The sequence below is a fragment of the Apium graveolens genome, chromosome 5 (genome assembly GCF_009905375.1).
Source record: "Apium graveolens cultivar Ventura chromosome 5, ASM990537v1, whole genome shotgun sequence".
Classification (NCBI taxonomy): domain Eukaryota; kingdom Viridiplantae; phylum Streptophyta; class Magnoliopsida; order Apiales; family Apiaceae; genus Apium; species Apium graveolens.
The window spans coordinates 244,365,067-244,389,964 of NC_133651.1; the positions used below are offsets into that span (position 1 = coordinate 244,365,067).

At 37.2% G+C, this 24,898-nt stretch overlaps 1 protein-coding gene across 1 annotated transcript; it reads right to left on the reverse strand.

Moving 5' to 3' along the window:
• Nucleotides 1-1,602: 1,602 nt before the first annotated feature.
• Nucleotides 1,603-3,019, reverse strand: LOC141725012 (S-adenosylmethionine decarboxylase proenzyme-like). Its single transcript, XM_074527369.1, has one exon. The coding sequence runs from the start codon at nucleotides 2,864-2,866 to the stop codon at nucleotides 1,799-1,801; it is 1,068 nt and encodes a 355-aa protein (XP_074383470.1). The 5' UTR covers nucleotides 2,867-3,019; the 3' UTR covers nucleotides 1,603-1,798.
• Between the last annotated feature and the right edge of the window lie 21,879 nt (nucleotides 3,020-24,898).

Below are 24,898 nucleotides of genomic sequence, written 5' to 3' on the forward strand. Positions count from 1 at the left end.
TCTTCCAAACCAAAAAAAAGGGTATCCTATCCTTGCTGCATCATGGAAGTCTTTATACAGCAATTACATATGTTTTGTAGGCAACGCTGCACTAAGCCAATATCCAACAGTTGTGATCCAAAAATCCAAATTTGGATCATCAACTGATTCAAATTTGACCAACTCAATAGTGTGATCCAAATATTTGATCCAAATTACTTTTTACATATAATAATATATAAATTTCATATTAAGCAATTTTATCTTAAATTTATCATTTAATCATTATTAACAATTCATATAACATTTCATTAATTAATTAAGTCAAAAAAATTAATACAAATAAAAATATTAAAATTATGCACTTAATTCACGAAAAACACATTTATTGCAATAATTAACATACAAAATATCATTGATACACACTAATGTTCCGAATTAGTATATTTTTCTCACAAATGCTCAATTAATGCATCTCTACGTGCAATATGTGCCTCTTTATTTTTTATCTTTAAATTTTAATGAAATTATGTTTTCTCATTATTTTAAATTTTATTTTTAAAATAAATTTTGTTTGCTATTAATTATATTCAGTTATTAATTATATAATTAAATAATCAAAAATAATTTAAAATCTCATAAACTACAAATAACAAAACCATTATTTTATATTAAATCAAGTGATCCAAATTTGGATCAGTGAACAGTAGTGATTGGATCACTAATTTGGATCACCATTTGGATCACTGTTGGAATGGAATTTGGGACAATCTACCCCAAATTTGGATATTTGGATAATTATATTAGATCGAATAAGTATATATAATAATAATTTAATACTCTAAAATTGCATGCTACAGTGTCATCATATTATCTTTATATTTGATAATTGTAAAAAATATATTTATATAAAGTCAGAATAGGAACTTGTCAATAAATTAATCGAAATGGTAAGCGAGATACCATACATATTTCTATATTATTAAAATATCTAGCTCTCTTTTATCAGTCTTTTCAATTTCTTCTCATTTTTGAAAATTTAATTTATAAAAAATTAATGACAAAAATTTCGTAAAAGTTTTTAAATATGTAAGTTTCACACTTTTTAATTTTGCAAAGAAAAGAAGTTAATAACTAAAAAATATCAGTTCAAATTTTTTAAATTAAAACTAACTGTATAAACTAATTATGAGACAGTATAATGGAATAAATCAAAATCTCATATTAGAACTAATTTAACATAAAAAATTACGAATTTGCGAAATATAATAATAACACAACAATGGTGTAAAATATTAAAGAACTAGCAGATTGAGTGATGAACACAAACTAACAAACACATAACTAATTAAAAAAGGTAATCTACCCGAAAAATAAAAGTAATCTAATTAAAAAAGGTAATCGACCCGACAAAAAAAAATCGAGTTCACCGTGACTCAATTCCAGTTAATAATTCGATCCGAATTATGCCCCCATTATAACCGTCATTATAACACTGGTTGGGCAAGATAAAATGCTTCATGCTTATATTGCAAATATTATCTTTCGAGAATGCTTATATCTAAAACAATGCATGCACAAAAAAAGAATATCAATAGCAACTGCAGAAACTGAGATGAAAAATATTCAACAAGTAATAATATAAGCCACTGAACAGAACAGCATTAACGAAACAAGTTCAGACAGATTCAACAAATAATGACTTCAACAAGAACTAGAATGCAAGAATGAAACCAACACCATGGTAATCTGCCACCTACCATATGATGGCCTTATTTATTGTAATAAGAAATCAACGGTAAAAGCAAGTACCCTAAATTTATTGATACTCCTTTTCCTCTTTCCAGCAGCATTTCAAAACTGATCTAGGAGATTCACATCTTTCATTCTTAACAAACTTCTGGTAAACAATCGAACCATCCACCCCAAGCTCTTCACAAGTTCTCTCTTCCATACAATACCCCTTGATATCCACAGAGCTGGTCTTTTCAAGTAGTTCAGATGCAACATCTGCTTGGAGAGCTATAGATAACTCCCTGGGTTCGAAACAGTTTAGAACCCTGCAGATAAGCTCGTCAAGATTGACAGATTTTGGATCATATCCAACGGCTTCAAAACTTGCATAGCTGAAACCATCTTCAGGTGTAATGTGAATGGTAGAGACAGCAGGGCCTTCAATTGCATTCATGGAATAACCACATGGATCAAACTCAAAATCACATATCTCCGAATTTGGAAGAATATTTCGGATGCCAGAGTTACTAGTCATTAGAGTTGCTGAGCTTGAATTGGTTTTATAGAAGACAGATGCTTTGTCCCTGTCCAGAGATGTCATGCACATCTCCATTGTATACACAGTGTCAAGAGTGTGCACAGATGCAGCACAAGCAGAGTACACATGCCATTTCTGCTGCTTGTCAGAGCCACCCATAATGTAAGCCTTGCTGCCTGAGCCAAGATTTCCAAAAAAGCTATCAAGTACAGAAACTTCCTCTGAGAAACTACGATGAGGGTAGGACTGAGCTCCAGGGAAAATGAAACAGCCACGAGTATACCTCACAGATCGTACTGTAAGGGAAAGAGAATCAGCTAACTTTAAGATCGGTGGGATGGACTTCAGCAATTTCGTCGTCCCACAAGTTTTGATGATTATCTTGTAAGCATAAACAAAGAGACTCGACTCAGAGAGAACATAAGAGTCAACATGCTCATTGGACAACGATGCAACGATAGTGCATTCAGCAGGCCCTAATATCTCATCCAGTTGGATTTTGGAAAGGGTGCGCAAACCCTTCCCTTCAGGATCAGCAAAGATGCTTGGGTTAAAAAATGAGATTTCGAGCCTCTTTTCAAAACCTTCAAAACCAATTGCAGAGACTTCCGACATGTTTTCGGAAAAATTATCAGCCACAAAGAGAGCAAACAAGAAAAAGGTTGATAATAGAGGAAAAGGAGTGAAGAGAGCAAATTCAGAATTGAAGATCTAAAACCTAACTACGCACGTCAACCGACGTGATAAATAAACTTAATTGGGGTATATCAGGATGGTTTGCGGGCACACTGCAAAAAATAATTAAAACAATATCAATATGTGTAGCTAAAAATATCAGAAAGAATCACAAATCTGAGAAGGATGTAATCTAGGTTTGACAGCCAGAAACTTACGTTTGAGTATGCAGCAGATTTGAACTTCTTTATTCCACCGTTAGGCCTGACGTCTTCAATGCTGTATCCAAGAGGAGCTTCGTACAATTGGGATTTACTAATACTACTACTAGACTTTTTCCCACCTTTTGTCTCCATTAAAACATTCAGTTTTCCTGAGAGATAAATTGAGAAGAACAATAATATTAGCACTTGTAAATAATCACTTCAGAATGACCACAAACCAATAGAAATAAACAAATGAGACAAAAATCAGGAACCAGCAGCTACATTTAAGTGAAAATTTCAGTTGTTTTCCTACAAACAGTCAAAATAGCAATAACCAACAAACTTGCAAAAGTTAAACCATTGTAGTTCGTAGCGACCAGCACCTCGAAACTTTTATGAAATCCACTTTCAAAAAATCATAATATAAGCAATTGAAATATCATCAATCCGGTGGCTATGCCAAATATACAACAAATTCTCGACAAGCCAAATAACGATTATAGGGGGCATCAAACATCTCCTTACTTTCACACATGAAAACAACTGTAAAAACTACAAAGCACGTCATGTAATTTTATACCATTTTACTTTACTAATTTCTACTCATCCAATAATAATCAAAACTTCAGGTTCTCTAACCAAAACACGTAAGAGAATTCATATAAAAAATCATTTTATTCGCAACAAAGGAAAAAACAAACGCATATATAACTAAGTCGAAACAAAACCTAATTACATGAATTGACCTAAATAATAAAAAAAATCTCATTATAAACCCTAGAAACATACAAATACATACAATTTTCAGAAACTGCAAATTAAAAAAAAAGAGAGGCAATAATGGAGATCTGAGATACATATAAGAAGCATAGAATTACTTACAAATATTCAACTAAATATAATTTCAGATCGTTCGTCCCCAAAAATCACAATCTCCCTGCAAAATCAATACATAGAGAGACTTACAATCAACATTTATATTTAAATACAATAAATTGAATACTTGTGTGTGTACATGACATCTGTAAGTGTGTGATTATACTTACAAGCTACAGATACAAAACTGATGGTGAGCGAGAGAGAGAGAGCGAGGCTTGCAAGTTGTGAGCAGTTGCGATGAGAATGAATATGGTGAGCGGCTGTATATGAATGAGCAAGGGTTTATATAGCCCCTTGCTGGGCGTAAAATAAATGCCTCTTGCTTTTCTTCATTTTGAAAAATGACTAAAATGCCCCTAGTAAAGTCGAGAGCGTGCTGCCCAAGTAACTTTGATGTACGGATATTTCGGACTTTTCGTAGTATCGGCCTTAGAGACGCACAAAAGACCCACCGGGCCGGGTTTTGACCGGACCTTAAAAAACCCGGTCTTTGACCGGGCCGGGCCGGGCCGGGCTTTCCGGAAATGTCAGAGCTCGTTTGGGCCCTCGAGGCGGGCCTAACCGGGCTTTTTTCGGGCCGGATCGGATCGGGCCGGGCTTTTTTTTTAATTTAAATCGGATCGAGTATTATTAGAGATTCCGAAGAATATATGTGTTAGCAAATAGATCATTGTAAAAATGTATTAGTTTACATGGAATATTTTATGAAAACATTATTTCGTTGAAAACATTTAAGTTCGGCAAAAAATAAATATGTTTATAGAATAATATGTTTTATCATTGTTATGATAACAATGATAACAATGATATCAAAATATTCATAATAATGATATCCAAATATATATAATGTACTGTTATGGATTAAAAACTAATATATATAATTGATGTATTTAGTACTAAGGAACGTGAGCTACAAGGCTCGATTTGACTGCTCTTGTGTTTCGTGACTCAATCTGCCTTAACAAGATGCCTACGTACCTTGCTGATTGCCAAAGATCAAGTCAAAAAACGCAGTTCTTATCTGTGGGATGAGGCCCATTATATAGATGTGGGAGTCCTTGACATGGACTTGGTATAAGAGACTTGATGATCAAGTCTCTGACTTAGGATAGACTTGGGAGTCCTAGGAAGCTGATTCCTTACCCCATGAGGTTCCTTGGAGGCCAATCTACAAAGATTTATATCCCCACTAGGACTTATCTTAATAGCTGTTTTTCTCCCTAATTTATTAATTATGAAATTAATAAATAATCAGGGCTTTTGGGCCTTCTTTGTTCCATCAGGCCTGATCTGGTCCATCAGGCCTGATCAACGTATTAACCTTTCAGGTCTGAATATCATACATCTTCTTATTGAGTTTCACAGCCCAATCTTGTATAATTAATGTAATATCAGGATTTATTTATCCCTATCATTTGCCCCCCAACTTTTGGGAAATATTGATTAGGTTTCGCAAAAGTTAAGTCCATTCGTTCCCTTACAGGGTTTCGTTTTTGAGTAAAGTGTGGAGTGACCTACACGTTTACCACGATTTACTTTTATTCCTTTTATTCAGGAATTATCTTAACTTTCAGGGATTTTTCCTTAATTTCCAGGAATTTTTCCCTTTATTCTGGGATTTTTCCTTAATTTCCTGGACTTTTCCCCTTAATTTCTGGGATTTATCCTTGATTTTCTGGATTTTCCCTTAATTTCCAGGAATTTTTCCCTTTATTCTGGGATTTTTCCTTAATTTCCTGGATTTTTCCCTTAATTTCTGGGATTTATCCTTGATTTTCTGGATTTTCCCTTAATTTCTGGGATTTTCCTCAATTTTCTGGATTTATTCCTTATTTCTGAAAATATTAATATTTTTCAGAAAATATTTCAAGGAATTTCCTTATTTTTCTGTAATTTTCCAGGAATTTTCTTTTTTTCTTCATTTTTTTTCCCTTTTTTTTTCTTTCCTTTCTTTTTTCTTTTTTTTATACAGATTTCGACCAGGAATCCTATTCGACCAGGATCCTGGTCGAATTAACCTTCATTCAGCCCTGGTCGAAGGCTTTTCGAGGAGAACCCATTCGAGAAAGAATCCTGGTCGAATTTCGGCCAGGATTTCTCCCCCCCCCTTTTTTTATTATTTTTCGAGTAGGAAACTTCTGTTTCGGTCAGGATTTCCATTTTTGACCGAATTAACCCCCTTTTGGTTGCCCAGGTCGACGATATTTCGAGCTCGAGGATTTCGACCAGGAATTCTTCACACTTTCTGGTCGAATTGGTCCTGGTCGAATTAAGGCCTTTTTTTACCCCTGATCGACAGGGTTTCGACCTCAAGTTATTCGACCAGGATTTCTTTATGTTTTCTGGTCGAATGGGTCAGGAATAATTATTATTTATTATTATTTTTTTTGGCATATACTTGGATTTGGGCCCTTATATCCGGGCTAAACTCCTTTTACCCTGAAATTGGGCCAATGAATTGGACTCGTCTGGGCCAACCTTTTAATGGATTATAACTCGGGCCTATTTTCTCATTGGGCCTATTTTCCACAGGCCTTTCAATTGGGCCCCTAGTTCTGGGCTTTTAATTTGGGTCAACATTTTGGGTTTGAACTTAGGCCCATTGTTTTTAGCTGTGCTTCTATTTTCTAAGCTAAGAAGCTTCTGGAATTTTGAGGAATTTTCCCAAAACTTTCTGGATTTTTCTAGAAAATCTTCTAAATTCTTCCAACATTCTGTAGATCATTCCAGAAGATTCCTGAACTTGGGCCCAAATGGGCTTTTCTAGGCCCATTTTCCCCTCTTTCCTCCTATATAAAGGTGGGGGGGGGGAGTGTTCTCACTCACACTCTTCACTCCTTATTTCATACATTTCTAAAATTCTCCAACTTTCTCCTCTCTCAACTTTCCTCCCTTAGCTTCCAGCCTTCTTCCTTTCAAAGTTTCCAGGCTTTTTCAGCTTTACTAATGGCTGACAAGAGTTCCGAGAGGGCGGCCAAGATAGCCTCTGCTTCAAAACGAGGTAAGGATATCGAGATCCGTTCTTCGTATATGTCTTTAATCAATATGATTAACACTAGGGGGATGAATATCCCTCTACTGCACATCTCGATTCTTTTAATCATTGTAACACTTGGCACAACATTGATTTCGATAAACTAAATGCACGTTATAATGTCCTTCCTCCTCTTAGATTAGTTCCAGTCTCTGGTGGTGACCGTACTTGCCACTGGAGACCCGACACTCTCTTTATTTATACAGATGCCCTTAATGCCGGGCTTAGGTTTCCTTTCCACCATTTTATTCCTCATCTGTTAGCTGATTTACAAATCAACCCGTGTCAGCTTCCTCCAAACGCTTGGAGGAACATTTTATGTTTTATGGTCTGCTGCCTTAGGGAGGGTTTTCCCCTTTCCGTAGATGTTTTTAGGAAGGTCTTTCAGTGCTATAATAGCTCTTCCAGTATTTGTGGTTGGGTCTATGTTAAGCAAAGGCCCAAAAGTAAACATATCTTTAACAGCGCCTCCATTCCCGACAACAACCAAAATTGGAGGAATAGTTTCGTTGGGTTACGTTGGGAGAATGGTGACTGGGGCACACTCTTCCGATTTTCCTTCGGGAAGGTCAGTGATGGTAGCCTCAAATCCATTCACTTAACTCCTGAGGAAACTATTATTTATAATGGGTTTACTCAGGACGACGGCACTACTACCAGCTGGACTCTCTTAGAGGAGTTCTCCCTCATTCACGTGGGACTATCCTCTGTTTCTCAGCAGGGTATTTTTCTTCCCTTCTCAACTTTATTTCATTTCATGCATTATTAACACCACTTATTTTGTTTTTTACCTTGTCTTGCAGCTGCTAAGGAGATCAATGAGGACAATGTTCCTCCCATTAAAGAGACTACTATGATGAAAAAAGCTCGCCTTGCAGGCCTGGACACCCGAGGGAAGGCCACTGAGCCTAGCTTCTTGAGAAAGCACAAGGAGCCTATGGGAGAGGCTTCAACTGAGGGGCTGAGGGCCACAACGCTCCCATCACTGCTACTGTTCCTGCTGCTGCTGCTACAGGCGCCTTTCAGCCTCTGTGGGGATTCCGCCGAGGGGATACCGTGGTTGGATCCACGAAGCATGTAACACCCCCAGATCCGGGGTCGGGGATCCGGGTCGTCACGGTCTTTCTTTCCACAATATCACTTCACTTAATTAATAATAAATAACCTTATGCTGTGACCCCACACTAACACACACCACAACCCGTTATAGTCTCAGAGATGAAATTTAAATAAGTACAAGTCTTTGAATCCACAATTTAAAAGTTATTACAACCCAAAATGATTACTTGATAAATTTACAGTTAATTGCCATTATCTGCCATAAGTTATAATTATACATAATTGATTCTCAAAAGTAGATGGTCTGATCTACAATAGATCTACCTCTGCAGCTATAGCAGCTACAACATCAACGCGAAGACGCGGGACGCTTCCCACGCGCTTGCGCTGGGTCTGCTGGAGTCTGGCCATCTTTCCTAACTGTTGTTGTGTGATGAAGAAATAAAGCAAGGGTGAGCAGCAAGCCCACCAAAATAATATGTATAATGATTTACAATATATGAGCCTACTCATAATACTCATGAAAGTCTTGGTCAAAAGAAATGAACCAAGTTTGATATCTTAATGCGATGAAGTCGCAAAATATTCAGTATATATATATATATATATACTTTTCAAAATATTGGAAGTCCTCTTCCATGTATAATATACACAAAGTCCCAGTGTATAACTGTATAAAAAAATATCGTTGCAAGGTGATCTCATATATCTAACCTTGTCTCAACGTTTTTCTGAAAATCTTTGTCATGCATAAGATAATCATTTACTAGATATAAGTTTAAAAGATGAAGTTATAAGGTACTCCAATATACTTATATCATTCCCAAATACTACTTGAACTACCCCCGTTCAAGTTATAATCAGTTTTAAAGGTTCATCACATAGATGAGACTACAAGACAAGATTTGAATATATTAAATCTTTGAAGTATTATTGAAGGAAATGAAGTTATGATATACTTCATTAAGTTCCGATATATATATATATCCACATATACATCTTCTTTATACAGTCCCTGAAAACCTCTGTCATGTAAAGTATGAACAGAGTTTGCAATATCCAATGAATTTGGAAGGAAAAGAATTTTGGCATAAACCAGATATCTTGCTGATCAGGCAAAGATACCAATAAGTAACCTTTTCTACTAGTAGATGGATGAATCCCCCACCGGTCATCACCCTGGCCACATAAGGACCTTGTGCTGGATCGCCACCCGGCCTCTTACGCGTTGATGGACTGCCACCCAGCCACTTACACTTTCATAGACCGTACCCCGGCCTGTCGCTTATGCCGACTCAATTAGATGGGCTTACTTCCCGAACATTGGGCAAGTAATCAATTCATTTACCAAAACTGCAACCTCGTTGCGAATATAAAATACACCACAGAGCCGGATTCCCCAGGTTTTGAGCGAGTATTTAAATCCCCTTAAAAAAGGAAGATCTTAAATATAAAAATGAGTTTTGGGATCCGCTCTGACTTTAAAAATCATTTTGAAGACTCGAAAACACTTTATAGAGTGTTTGGAGTAAAGCTGATTTAATGAAGTAAATCAGTCCCCAGAATATTTAGAAAATGACTGAATATTATTATTTAAATAATATTCCCATAAAGAATAATCTTTATAAAAATAATTGAAGTAGAAGTATTAAAACTTATACTTGAAACGAGTATTAAATAACCAAAGATATACTTATATGAAAGTATTATCTTTATTTGAATAATCGAAAATAAGTTTGATTATTGACACCTTATTCTTTAATAAAATAAAGAATATACCTCAGCAAATAATCGGAGTCATAGATCCTCAAATGAATATTCAAATAATATTCATTAAATAATATAAACTGAGTCATAAGCCTTCGAATGAATATTCAAATAATATTCAATAAATAATATAAAAGAGTCATAAGCCCTCGAATGAATATTCAAATAATATTCAATAAATAATATAAAAGAGTCATAAGCCCTCGAATGAATATTCAAATAATATTCAAATAAATAAATAAAAGGAGTCATACGCCTTCGAATAATATTCGAAATAATATTCAATAATAAAATAAAGTTAAAGTTATCGAATAAACCTTATTCGATTAATAGTTTGGAAAACTATAACCATATATATATATATATATATATATATATATATATCCATATCCATATATACAAAATCTACTCGGGATCCTCGACTCCCGGTTTTAGAAAATATTTTCACCTTTGGGTCCCTATACTAAGGGTATATGCAAGTTACCGCTATTCTCTAGCATAGGTATTATCAACTGAACCAACAGATATATATTGCAAGAATACGAAACATGCATGCATATATATACCATATCAGCATGCATCAATATATCGCAACATTTGCTAATTAACCAACATGCATCTATCGCAAGATAATGCATATACATATATTCATCACAACAACAGTATAACGGGTAGAAAACTTGCCTGAGCGACTGGGGGTGATAAAAGGCTCGGGACGAGTCTGGTAACCTATAAACAACAAGTAAGTTGGAATTAAACCAAAGTCACTTGTAAATCTATACTTTAACTAACTTAGACTCTAACGCTTGTTTTGCGCTTACTGATTTGCTTAAGTCACCCGGGTACCCTCGGCTCCACCATTTTTAATAATTTAACCTTTACGAGTTTTAAGGCGATTCCTTCGCGAGTGTCTTACCAACTGCCTAACACACTTACCATAAATGTTTCATACATTAATTAACCCTTTTTGGTCTTTAACCTATGTTTCAAAGTAAGGCGAGGGGAAAAGTTTTGTTCGCGAAACGCCGTTACTTGAAACGGTCGTTTCTCCTAAACCGTGCATCGGAATCGAACGAACTACATATCAAAACGAAGCTCGTAACATGAGATATCTAGACATGGCAATTGTCATAATTTAGCAGGGGGTTCTCGGGTCCTAATGTTATGCACAAAAACAGTCTAAAGAAAATGGGACGTTACGACGGCTATGTTTACGCGATTTCCAATATTTTAAACCATTCAAAACCATCCCAAATCAACCTCAAATCCAACATACAACCAACATCCATCCTTATCACATCATAACAACCTCAACCAATTCAATTTTAACATTCATACTTATGCCTAAGCTTAACTTTAACCATACTTAAGTTCTTTTAATCAAAACCACAACATTTACCATTCCATTTCACTACCATTTCAAATCCCAAACTCTAATCACAACAACAAGCTACAATATCATCCTACTAATCAAAATCATCTTATAATATATAGGAATCTAGGGTTTGGAGATGGTATACCTTCCTTGAAGTGGTGGGAGGAGCTAGGAAGCCTTAAGAAGCTTTGAGAAGTCTTAGGAATGCTTGGATCTTCAAGGAAAACAAGAAAAACTTCAAGTTAAGAACTTGAAAACACTATTCATTGTCTTCTTCTTTGATTAAATGAAGAAGATTGAGAAGGAATTAATGGCTTAAACTCATGATATAGCCCTAACTAAGCATGAAGATGATTAGGGAATTAACTCACCAATTTAGGAGGCTTGGATCTTGAGTTTTTGAATTCTTGCCCATTTGCAATAGTAAAAAGCCGAGAGCATGATGAACCAAGCCTTGGTTTCTTTTTGATTTTGATGAAAATGATTTTGCTTGGCTTGGTTGGCTTTTTTTTGTGTTTGATTTAGTTAATTACCTTGTTGCCCTTGAATTTGTGTGGTTAAAAAGCCACCACACCTCCTTCCTTCCCATGTCATGCTTGTATCACCTTGCACATGTCATAATGCTCCCACTTGTCCACACCTTGTGGTTTGATGATGTCACAATCCCTGGCTTCTTGTACAAGCTTGTCTCTTGGTCACTTATTTGTTTTACGGTTCGCTTATCTTTCGTTCTCGTTTATCGTTTGAGGGATCATACCCGGGATCTTATTACTTAGGTTCCCTTAACCTTTCTCAATATATTATATTCCTTTTATGATCCTCTCCTATAATCCTTTAATTTAAATCCTTTTTATCCTGTTACCTTATACTCAATTCTCTCCGTATCTTGTGGATTTCCGGGAAAAATCAAAGTGTTCGGAATTGGATTCTAACGATCTTTACATACACTTATATACCACATAGAGTACTAATAATATCCCATAAGATCAATAACAGAACCCCTACATAGCGTGGCATGAAAAGTTTTCTCGTTCAGCAAAAACACTATTCATAAGGGTTTCAAAATTTCTCAAAAATTGGGGTTATTACAGTCTCCCCTCCTTAAAAGGATTCCGTCCCGGAATCAGATAGAAAACAAATGGGGATACTTTCTTAGCATTACACTTTCTAACTCTCGAGTCAATTTTCCCACATTGTGGTTCTACCACCAAACTCTGCCTAGTTTGATAATCCTTCTCCTAAGCACTTGTTCCTTTTCACTCTATAACCCTTCCTGGTTGCTCCATATAGGTTACGTCGGGTTGCATATCTATGCGCTCATATGCCTCTATTTATCTGGCATCTGAATTACACTTCCTTAACATTGATACGTGAAACACGTTACGACCTGCTACAATTTCGGGGTTAGGGCTAGCTCATATGCTAACTTCCCAAACGTCTTAATATATCCAAGGGTCTAACAAATTGTAGACTTAGCTTTCCTTTCTTTCCGAACCTCATCAATCCTTTCCAAGGGATACCTATATCATTACTAGGTCCCCTATTTCATACTCTTTATCCTTTCGTGTCAAATCAACATACTTATCATGTCCATCTTGGGCTACTACCAGCCGTCCTCTGATTAGATCTATCATATCCTTGGTCCTTTGGACTACTGCGGGTCCGAGCATCTTGCGCTCTACAACTTCATCCTAACATAAGGGAGATCGACATTGTCTTCCCTCAAGGATCTCATAAGGCGACATCTCAATAATGACATATGATCTATTGTCGTAAGATAACTCAATCCGAATTAAGTGATCATTCCAAATTCTTTCAAGTCTATTGCACAGACTCTCATTATTGCTTTTAGCATTAGAGCTTCTGCTTCTTAATACCCATTCTTTTCCAGTTCGTAATCGCTACTACCTTCCGTTCCTAATATTATACTGGTTATACTTTTGCTCGTTAGCGTTCTATAACCTTTTAATAACCACGTCAACCTTAGTATCACGAATGTGTTCCCATTCCGCATACTACCACCACTTTATTACTCCTTTTTCAGTTGTTTCTATTTTCCAAAATTTGATCAATCAAATAGAAGTAAAGGAATTTGTTGAGAGATCACTATGATCATGAACACTTGTTATATCGCATAGTTAGTACAGAAGGTGGCCAGCCTTTAGTACTTGACAAGCAATTAAACAATAGCTGGTATCCTACTCGGCTTCTATCACACAGATAGATAGTCATTCGGCAATACCTCCCCTTTTGGAAGGGTTGTTCTTCTCAGCTTACATGAAATGAAAAGAAGAGAAAAGAACGAACTGAAGAGAATTTTATATATGAAAAAAATATACTGCCACAAAATATCTGGCTTGGAACCTACCTCTGAACTATAGAGGTTTGTCATAGGAGAACAAAACATATACGTATTTATATCAGCATCAAGCATTATAGCCTCGTATTTCCCATGCCTAAATATTTTCGCTATCCCGTCCATCATTCTATGGACCCACACTCTTCCTCGAGCTTATACATAATCACCTTTGAAACTCCCTCGACATCGAAAATCGAATCTGGGATCTCATTCTATATATCACCGTTACTAGGATTCTATGCTCGCACCGCAACCTTCCTCGTATAATAATACGACTCTCTATTGATAAGAAAGAATAATTATTCACTAGGTAGATACTCTACTTAATTAGTCTATCAATGATAACTTATACACTACCACGACCCGATTAGGGGTACTCAATCTCAACACCCATTCCAATACAACTCTCATGGTTGTAATCAGCTCACTACTCGCAGAATCATTGCTGCCTTACTATGGTCCACCACTGACCTACTGTCATCATTCACTTTTCCATAAAATCTTAATATCTAACCATACGGAGTCCATACATGTCGTAACATAATCACCATTCCTGATTCATGAAGAACACTCCTGATCCTGACATACATACATGACATGAAGCAGATAAAATTACAGAAGAGTTTCCATCAAAGCAACGATAGCAGGTTAATACCATTCTAAATCATATGCCTTAAATAGAAGACTTACTCAAAGGTTCGTCTAGTCCTTTTTGAAACATGGTCCTGGCTTATCTCAAGATAGTATCTTCTGATATAGATAGCCCGCTCATGGTGATTACACGAATTAAACCTTTACCAACTACTATTACGGTTGGGTATTGCACAGTCATCAGAAGGAATGTCAATCTTCCAAACCATAATTCAACCTTCAAATTTTTAACCATCATCACTGTATTCTTTTGGCACACGCGCCTATAATTATCCTCTTACCTTTAAAGTGTCGGCCACCTCTTTGGCCTTTCCTGATAGTAAAATTTCCTTACAGTCAATGTCATTTTAACCACCTCCAAATAAATTTTCTACCTTATATCCGATCACTGCTTGAGTGAAGATGTTTTCCTTAAAATCAGATGGGAAAAAGAAAGAAAAAAAATTATCACCATTTTTCCATAAGTTATTGCCTCAGTCTTTAGAGGCTAATCACTGTCAAGACTGACTCTCAATCATACTTAGAACATTTTTTTTTCTTAAGTCCTAATTGCCCTGAACAATTTCGACCATTACTGGTTCGATCCATACTTTCTCGTGGTTTAACACGTGCCCCACTTGGCATCATTATAATTACATCATATTTCCTTTATCCACATTTCTATTCTTGAGAATTTTGAATATTACCTTTTTCCTTATAAAACCTCTAAGGTTATCCTTCAATCGTTCCTCCTGTATTCCCTAGATACAGGGCATATCACAATACCGTTTACTAATAGTAGAACCATTGTCTATATACTTCTGCAAAATTTCTCCACTGATTCTTAAAGGTTGTTGTTACCTTAACCCTTTCCCAATCATACTGTCAAAACTCATACTGTCCCTATTAAGGGTGACATGCCAACCTTTTTGCAGTCCCCTAGGATTTATTTTAAGTTACCAATGTTCTATCCTTAATTCCACCTTTAAAAGGTACCTGCATCCTTCCACGAATAAATCAAGTCATATTTCCTTGATAGATTATCATATTCATCATTCCCACCTCGATAGTCTATACCTAACTTCATAATAGCATCCTTATTCAAATTGAGGTCAATTCATATGGCCTCCAAAAGATAACAACGGTTATCCGCTTGTCTTGCCTAATTTGGTAACGATAACAAGGATGTTCTGGAAGATATTGGTCGTGTTCAACGTGAACTTCTTCTTAATAATTCCTTATTTACTTTTGTTGTTTATCTCAACAGTCACCTCAATGTTGGGATATCTTTCATACCTGGCATCTCCCTTTCTGGGTATCAAGCCACCGGTCTTACATTTCCCATTCTTGAAGGTCACTTCCTTCATCCAATTTTCTTAATTTCTTACTTTCTTGTCTCCTCAGTCTATCCGCGTCTCATTATTTATCCTTCGAATTACCTCAAGGTTTCCTCGAATCCTCCCAACTTAAAGGGGATAAAATATACATAACTCTTATGCCTTCAACCATCAATTTTAACTCATGGTGAATCACCCTCATCCTGACGATTACATACTCTTCTATTTCTATTTCTACGAGTCTTTAGGGTTTCCTCATACCCAACTCCCTTATCATTCCTCAAACTCTCTTGCCTTTATATTCCTTTCTCTTATCGTTATTTCATGAACCAACACAACATAAGCATTGATTTTAAACATCCCGTCATTCTGGATTCGTGTCTTCAGAACGAATCTTGATAACTTTTACAACTTAGATTCATAATTCATCATACTCGTCTGCCTTTGTTCTGGCTCTAAAGCTTTTACACTATTCCATAACCTTGGGAATTACTTTCCCGAAAACAATTGGCTGAACTTTAATCAGTTTATTATAATCTCTTGCTCCGTGCCTTCCTTGGCCTTTCACCAGCGGGTGGTCTCTCTCTTGGGAGGGTAAGTGACAAAAACAGTCTTTTGTGATTCGTCAATCATTTAGAATCTCAAATAATTCCTATATTTCCTTTAGCCAGGCTCTTTCCTCGGCTGGGTCAGCTTGTTCCATGGAACTCTGAGAGCTTAGCGACTTAAAGGTCCTGAAAGAATTTCTCACCGCACTGTCTCCTCAGGGTGGTGGTTGGGGATAATAGTCTAAGTTCTTTTTAGACAGGTCCATAAATTGCCGTATAGGAGTACCGTCTCGGGTCTCCTTTCCTTACTCAACTTTCTGTTTCCTTAGTATGAAATGTTTCATCCTACTCCCCATAATTGGGGTCATCTTTTAATTTAAAATCCTTATTTTCCACTCCATTATGTCATGGGTTCCTTCTATCTTGATGGCGACCTCCCTGACTATCACGTTCAGGGTTTACTCTAAATCTTATTCCTCAAACTATGGCTCTCATCTAAGTTCTCATCCTTACGCTCTTGAACTTTCGGAACCCAAATTCTATAGGAATACCTCATTATTCCCTTATCATCTTTCTCGATATTAATCTTTTATCTAATTGTTGGCTCCCTACCTTCATTCATAACTTTTTCTGGCACAATATGATCTTTTCCAATAATTTGGGTTGTATTGCAATCTCAAACAGCTTTTCGGTACCGGCTCCGGTTACCTTCACTTCTATTTCCATTTTCTCAAAATCCCTTATAAACTCTCCAAAAGACATTATCATCTCGAGTCTCTCCTTTTTACTAAGGGCATCAGCCACCATATTGGCTTTCCCCGAATAATAAAGAATCTCCCAATCATTATTCTTGATTAGCTCTAACTGCCTCCTCTGGCATATGTTGAGCTCTTTCTACGTGAAAATGTACTAGAGCACTTATGGCTTAGGTAATTCTCGCACTTCTCTCCATACAAGTAGTGCCTCCAATCCTTAGGGTAAAACTATTGCCACGAGCCTAAGCTCATGAGCGGGGATATCGAATTTCATATTACCTTAATTGTCTTAACATGTACGCGATTACCTTACCGTGCTGCATAAGCACGCACCCTAAGCCCTTGTGCGAAGCGTCACTACACTTCACAAAATCTCCTTTTCCATCCGGCAATGCCAGCATAAGGGCCATCACCAACCTCTGCTTCAGTTCTTGAAAGCCGTTCTCGCATTTCTCTGTCCATTCGAACTTCTCAGTCTTACGAGTAAGCCGCGTTAAAGGGGCTACTATCTTTACAACTTGAACGAACCTCCGGTAATGACCGGCCAATCCTACCTCTGGTAGTCGACCAAACCATGGTCATCAATTCATCAGTGGTCCTTTATCCAATCCTGTCAGGATCCTCCATGGGATCCTCCTCAACAACTATCCCTTCTAGGATAACATCCTCAACCGCTAAATCCTCAATATCAACATCATCCGGTCCTGCATTAGGACACTCTATCGGATCCACAATCCGATCTCCAATTAGTAATAAAATATCATCGCGATGTTGCTCCTCAACCTCAGGGTTCGGAGTCCCGCTACCATATACGATAACGAACTACGCTCCTATCACGATATTTATAAGGGTTCCCATAAGGGTTTTAATTGTCAGTGCTACGTTAGGTAGCCCGACTATGAACTTGGCAAGAGTTCTTATTATCTTAGTTAACTTATTATCTTAACGTCCCATCATCTCTGAGGTTTATAACGCTTCGCTCTGATACCATTTCTGTAACACCCCCAGATCCGGGGTCGGGGATCCGGGTCGTCACGGTCTTTCTTTCCACAATATCACTTCACTTAATTAATAATAAATAACCTTATGCTGTGACCCCACATTAACACACACCACAACCCGTTATAGTCTCAGAGATGAAATTTAAATAAGTACAAGTCTTTGAATCCACAATTTAAAAGTTATTACAACCCAAAATGATTACTTGATAAATTTACAGTTAATTGCCATTATCTGCCACAAGTTATAATTATACATAATTGATTCTCGAAAGAAGATGGTCTGATCTACAATAGATCTACCTCTGCAGCTATAGCAGCTACAACATCAACGGGAAGACGCGGGACGCTTCCCACGCGCTTGCGCTGGGTCTGCTGGAGTCTGGCCATCTTTCCTAACTGTTGTTGTGTGATGAAGAAATAAAGCAAGGGTGAGCAGCAAGCCCACCAAAATAATATGTATAATGATTTACAATATATGAGCCTACTCATAATACTCATGAAAGTCTTGGTCAAAAGAAATGAACCAAGTTTGATATCTTAATGCGATGAAGTCGCAAAATATTCAGTATATATACATATATACTTTTCAAAATATTGGAAGTCCTCTTCCATGCATAATATACACAAAGTCCCAGTGTATAACTGTATAAAAAAATATCGTTGCAAGGTGATCTCATATATCTAACCTTGTCTCAACGTTTTTCTGAAAATTTTTGTCATGCATAAGATAATCATTTACTAGATATAAGTTTAAAAGATGAAGTTATAAGGTACTCCAATATACTTATATCTTTCCCAAATACTACTTGAACTACCCCCGTTCAAGTTATAATCAGTTTCAAAGGTTCATCACATAGATGAGACTACAAGACAAGATTTGAATATATTAAATCTTTGAAGTATTATTGAAGGAAATGAAGTTATGATATACTTCATTAAGTTCCGATATATATATATATCCACATATACATCTTCTTTATACAGTCCCTGAAAACCTCTGTCATGTAAAGTATGAACAGAGTTTGCAATATCCAATGAATTTGGAAGGAAAAGAATTTTGGCATAAACCAGATATCTTGCTGATCAGGCAAAGATACCAATAAGTAACCTTTTCTACTAGTAGATGGATGAATCCCCCACCGGTCATCACCCTGGCCACATAAGGACCTTGTGCTGGACCGCCACCCGGCCTCTTACGCGTTGATGGACTGCCACCCAGCCACTTACACTTTCATAGACCGTACCCCGGCCTGTCGCTTATGCCGACTCAATTAGATGGGCTTACTTCCCGAACATTGGGCAAGTAATCAATTCATTTACCAAAACTGCAACCTCGTTGCGAATATAAAATACACCACAGAGCCGGATTCCCCAGGTTTTGAGCGAGTATTTAAATCCCCTTAAAAAAGGAAGATCTTAAATATAAAAATGAGTTTTGGGATCCGTTCTGACTTTAAAAATCATTTTGAAGACTCGAAAACACTTTATAGAGTGTTTGGAGTAAAGCTGATTTAATGAAGTAAATCAGTCCCCAGAATATTTAGAAAATGACTGAATATTATTATTTAAATAATATTCCCATAAAGAATAATCTTTATAAAAATAATTGAAGTAGAAGTATTAAAACTTATACTTGAAACGAGTATTAAATAACCAAAGATATACTTATATGAAAGTATTATCTTTATTTGAATAATCGAAAATAAGTTTGATTATTGACACCTTATTCTTTAATAAAATAAAGAATATACCTCAGCAAATAATCGGAGTCATAGATCCTCAAATGAATATTCAAATAATATTCATTAAATAATATAAACTGAGTCATAAGCCTTCGAATGAATATTCAAATAATATTCAATAAATAATATAAAAGAGTCATAAGCCCTCGAATGAATATTCAAATAATATTCAATAAATAATATAAAAGAGTCATAAGCCCTCGAATGAATATTCAAATAATATTCAAATAAATAAATAAAAGGAGTCATACGCCTTCGAATAATATTCGAAATAATATTCAATAATAAAATAAAGTTAAAGTTATCGAATAAACCTTATTCGATTAATAGTTTGGAAAACTATAACCATATATATATATATATATATATCCATATCCATATATACAAAATCTACTCGGGATCCTCGACTCCCGGTTTTAGAAAATATTTTCACCTTTGGGTCCCTATACTAAGGGTATATGCAAGTTACCGCTATTCTCTAGCATAGGTATTATCAACTGAACCAACAGATATATATTGCAAGAATACGAAACAGGCATGCATATATATACCATATCAGCATGCATCAATATATCGCAACATTTGCTAATTAACCAACATGCATCTATCGCAAGATAATGCATATACATATATTCATCACAACAACAGTATAACGGGTAGAAAACTTGCCTGAGCGACTGGGGGTGATAAAAGGCTCGGGACGAGTCTGGTAACCTATAAACAACAAGTAAGTTAGAATTAAACCAAAGTCACTTATAAATCTATACTTTAACTAACTTAGACTCTAACGCTTGTTTTGCGCTTACTGATTTGCTTAAGTCACCCGGGTACCCTCGGCTCCACCATTTTTAATAATTTAACCTTTACGAGTTTTAAGGAGATTCCTTCGCGAGTGTCTTACCAACTGCCTAACACACTTACCATAAATGTTTCATACATTAATTAACCCTTTTTGGTCTTTAACTTATGTTTCAAAGTAAGGCGAGGGGAAAAGTTTCGTTCGCGAAATGCCGTTACTTGAAACGGTCGTTTCTCCTAAATCGTGCATCGGAATCGAACGAACTATATATCAAAACGAAGCTCGTAACATGAGCTATCTAGAAATGGCAATTGTCATAATTTAGCAGGGGGTTCTCGGGTCCTAATGTTATGCACAAAAACAGTCTAAAGAAAATCGGACGTTACGACGGCTATATTTACGCGATTTCCAATATTTTAAACCATTCAAAACCATCCCAAATCAACCTCAAATCCAACATACAACCAACATCCATCCTTATCACATCATAACAACCTCAACCAATTCAATTTTAACATTCATACTTATGCCTAAGCTTAACTTTAACCATACTTAAGTTCTTTTAATCAAAACCACAACATTTACCATTCCATTTCACTACCATTTCAAATCCCAAACTCTAATCACAACAACAAGCTACAATATCATCCTACTAATCAAAATCATCTTATAATATATAGGAATCTAGGGTTTGGAGATGGTATACCTTCCTTGAAGTGGTGGGAGGAGCTAGGAAGCCTTAAGAAGCTTTGAGAAGTCTTAGGAATGCTTGGATCTTCAAGGAAAACAAGAAAAACTTCAAGTTAAGAACTTGAAAACACTATTCATTGTCTTCTTCTTTGATAAAATGAAGAAGATTGAGAAGGAATTAATGGCTTAAACTCATGATATAGCCCTAACTAAGCATGAAGATGATTAGGGAATTAACTCACCAATTTAGGAGGCTTGGATCTTGAGTTTTTGAATTCTTGCCCATTTGCAATAGTAAAAAGCCGAGAGCATGATGAACCATGCCTTGGTTTCTTTTTGATTTTGATGAAAATGATTTTGCTTGGCTTGGTTGGCTTGTTTTTGTGTTTGATTTAGTTAATTACCTTGTTGCCCTTGAATTTGTGTGGTTAAGAAGCCACCACACCTCCTTCCTTCCCATGTCATGCTTGTGTCACCTTGCACATGTCATAATGCTCCCACTTGTCCACACCTTGTGGTTCGATGATGTCACAATCCCTGGCTTCTTGTACAAGCTTGTCTCTTGGTCACTTATTTGTTTTACGGTTCGCTTATCTTTCGTTCTCGTTTATCGTTTGAGGGATCATACCCGGGATCTTATTACTTAGGTTCCCTTAACCTTTCTCAATATATTATATTCCTTTTATGATCCTCTCCTATAATCCTTTAATTTAAATCCTTTTTATCCTGTTACCTTATACTCAATTCTCTCCGTATCTTGTGGATTTCCGGGAAAAATCAAAGTGTTCGGAATTGGATTCTGACGATCTTTACATACACTTATATACCACATAGAGTACTAATAATATCCCATAAGATCAATAACAGAACCCCTACATAGCGTGGCATGAAAAGTTTTCTCGTTCAGCAAAAACACTATTCATAAGGGTTTCAAAATTTCTCAAAAATTGGGGTTATTACAAAGCATGCTTGGGATTGGTCCTACCATGGCGTGACTCCCAACGATTTTACCGACGTGGTGGCCACCCCTGATCTTGAGAGGATAAAGCTTATGGGAGCTCAGTCTCTGGATTCGGTATGCCTCTTCTTTTTTGAACCTATCTTTCTTTCTTGTAGCATTCTCTTGCCTTATACTATGTTAATTGCTTTATTTCAATCTAACGCCTATTTTCAAGGCGCTGTGAGGCAAGCCGAGTCATGGAAGCGGGCTTCCGATAAGGCCGACAATGCCCTCAGGAGGCAACAGAAGAAGTATGCTACTCTGGAGAAGAAGTTCAAACGCAAGGAGGAAGAACTCGGGGAGTCTAACGCCGAGCTGGTGGTACTTCGGGCAGAGAAGGACAAAGCTATAGATAACTACCTGGACTCGGAGGATTTTGCCCAGTCCATGAGGATTAGGGATGACTCAGTTTTTCCCGGGTTTTTCAGGACTGGTTGGGACACGGCCCTTGGGACCGTGAACGAGGCTTGTCCTGATATTAACCCGACGGATTATGTCTGCCCTGATGACGAGGCTTTGCTACAGAGGTTTCGTACCCGAGTAGTTGTCTCGGATCATGTTCCTCAGGATCCGCTCCTTCCTCCTCCCGAGTCTTCTTCCAGGCCTGCTGAGGACGATAGTTCTTCCTCCTCCGAGACGACAGAGACATCTAGCGAGAGCGGAGGAGACGATGATATGGATGCCGAGGGCACCTCAGCTCCTTAGAGCTTTTCCAGCCCTGCGTGGCTTATTTTCTTTATCTTATTTTTGAGACTTTATTTATCGAACTCTTGTAATATTTATCCGATCTACTTTATTTATCACATTCTATGCTTGCATTTCACACACTTGGTTTTCCTTGCATTCAAACATATTTTGAAAACTTCATGAATTTCCATAAATTGTTTGGGATTCATCCCTTACACAAGTCTTAATAAACTTCAAAATAAAACTAGAACATATAAATCCTAAGCAAGCAAAGCTTCAAGGCGCTTTTCAACCTACTCGCCATTTTGACAAGTGAGAATCATATCCAACTGCCCTACACATAGTAAACCTTCAGGTTTTGTGCATGCCAAGTTCTCGGGACTTCAAAACCATCCATCGTCTCCAACTTGTAGGTTCCTCTACCTTGAACACTCTTGACTTTGTACGACCCTTCCCAATTCGGGGTAAGCTTCCCTTTCTATCCTACACCAGAAGCTTCTATCTTCCTCAAGACTAGGTCACCTTGTTTGAAAAACCTTTCTTTAACCCTTAGGTTGTAGTAGAATAAAGCCTTCTTCTGATACTCTACTATCTTTGCATGTTCCCCATCTCGTACTTCATCAATTAAGTCCAGAGCCAACCTTTGTCCTTCCTCATTTTCCCCAGCATTGAAAGCCTGAATCCTTGGAGAGGAATGTGATATCTCCACGGGAACTACTGCTTCTGCCCCATATGCCAACATGAAGGGAGTTGCTCCGATCGTGACTCTACAGGTAGTCCTATAGGCCCATAATATTGGAAGTATCTTATCCACCCAATTATTTCTTGACTTCTCGATCCTCTTCTTTAGTCCATCCAGGATTATTCGATTTGCTACCTCCGCTTGCCCATTGGCTTGTGGGTGAGTCACAGAGGTGAACCGTAACTCAATTTCATTTTCTTCACAGTACTTCTTGAATTCCTCGTTGTTGAATTGTGTTCCTTTGTCAGTGACTAGGATACGGGGAATTCCATACCGGCACATAATATTTTCCCACAGGAATTGTGCAACCTGCTTAGTTGTGATTTTGGCCAAGGGTTTGGCTTCAATCCACTTGGTGAAATAATCAATGGCTACAATCAGAAACTTCCTTTGTGCCGTGGCCATGGGGAAAGGCCCCAAAACCATTCCCCACATAGCAAAGGGAATGGGCGAGTTGATAGAGGTCATCATCTCGGGGGGTTGTCTAACAACAGGTGCATGCTTCTGACAGCGATCACACTTCTTCACATATTCTTTGGCATCAGCCATCATTTCTGGCCAATAGAAGCCTAAACGGGTTATGTTATGAGTCAAGGCCCTGCCCCCCAAGTGTTGTCCACAAATACCTTCATGCACTTCTTCAAGAGCCAAGCGGGCCTCATCGGGCCTGAGACACCTTAAATAAGGAACCACGAAAGATCTTTTGTACAGAATCCCATCTATCAAAGAGTACCTTAGTGCCCGAACAGTTAACTTCCGTGCTTCAGTTGCATCGCTTGGCAACCAACCGGTTTGAATGTGAGCCTTAATGGGATCAATCCATGACGTCCCCAGGCCTATAGGAGCCACAAGCTTAACATCTATGCTTCGTGTCTTCAAAATAGGGAAGTACACACTTCCTGAACTTTCTTCTATCTCGGATGAAACAAACTTTGATAATGCATCTGCCTTAGCATTTTCTTCCCTTGGAATGTGCTCAACATAGCATTCATTAAATTGGGTCATCACAACCCTTACTAGGCGGACATACTTAGCCATCGTATCATCCCTTGTCTCAAATTCTCCCTTTACCTGGGATATGATCAGCTTCGAGTCTCCACAGACCTTTAAGTTTTTGACTCTAAGTGTTCTAGCTAGGCCAAGGCCAGCTATCAGGGCTTCATATTCTGCCTCATTGTTTGTGGTTGGGAAGTCTAGCTTCATAACATACTCAATTAAGAACCCATCAGGACTTTGTAAAACCAATCCTGCTCCACTGGAGTTTGTTTTTGATGCTCCATCAAAATAGAGAACCCAATATTCTTTCTCCTTATGATCCTTCTCTTTGTCCCCATTATCGACTCCCTTGTCTTGAGGTATGGT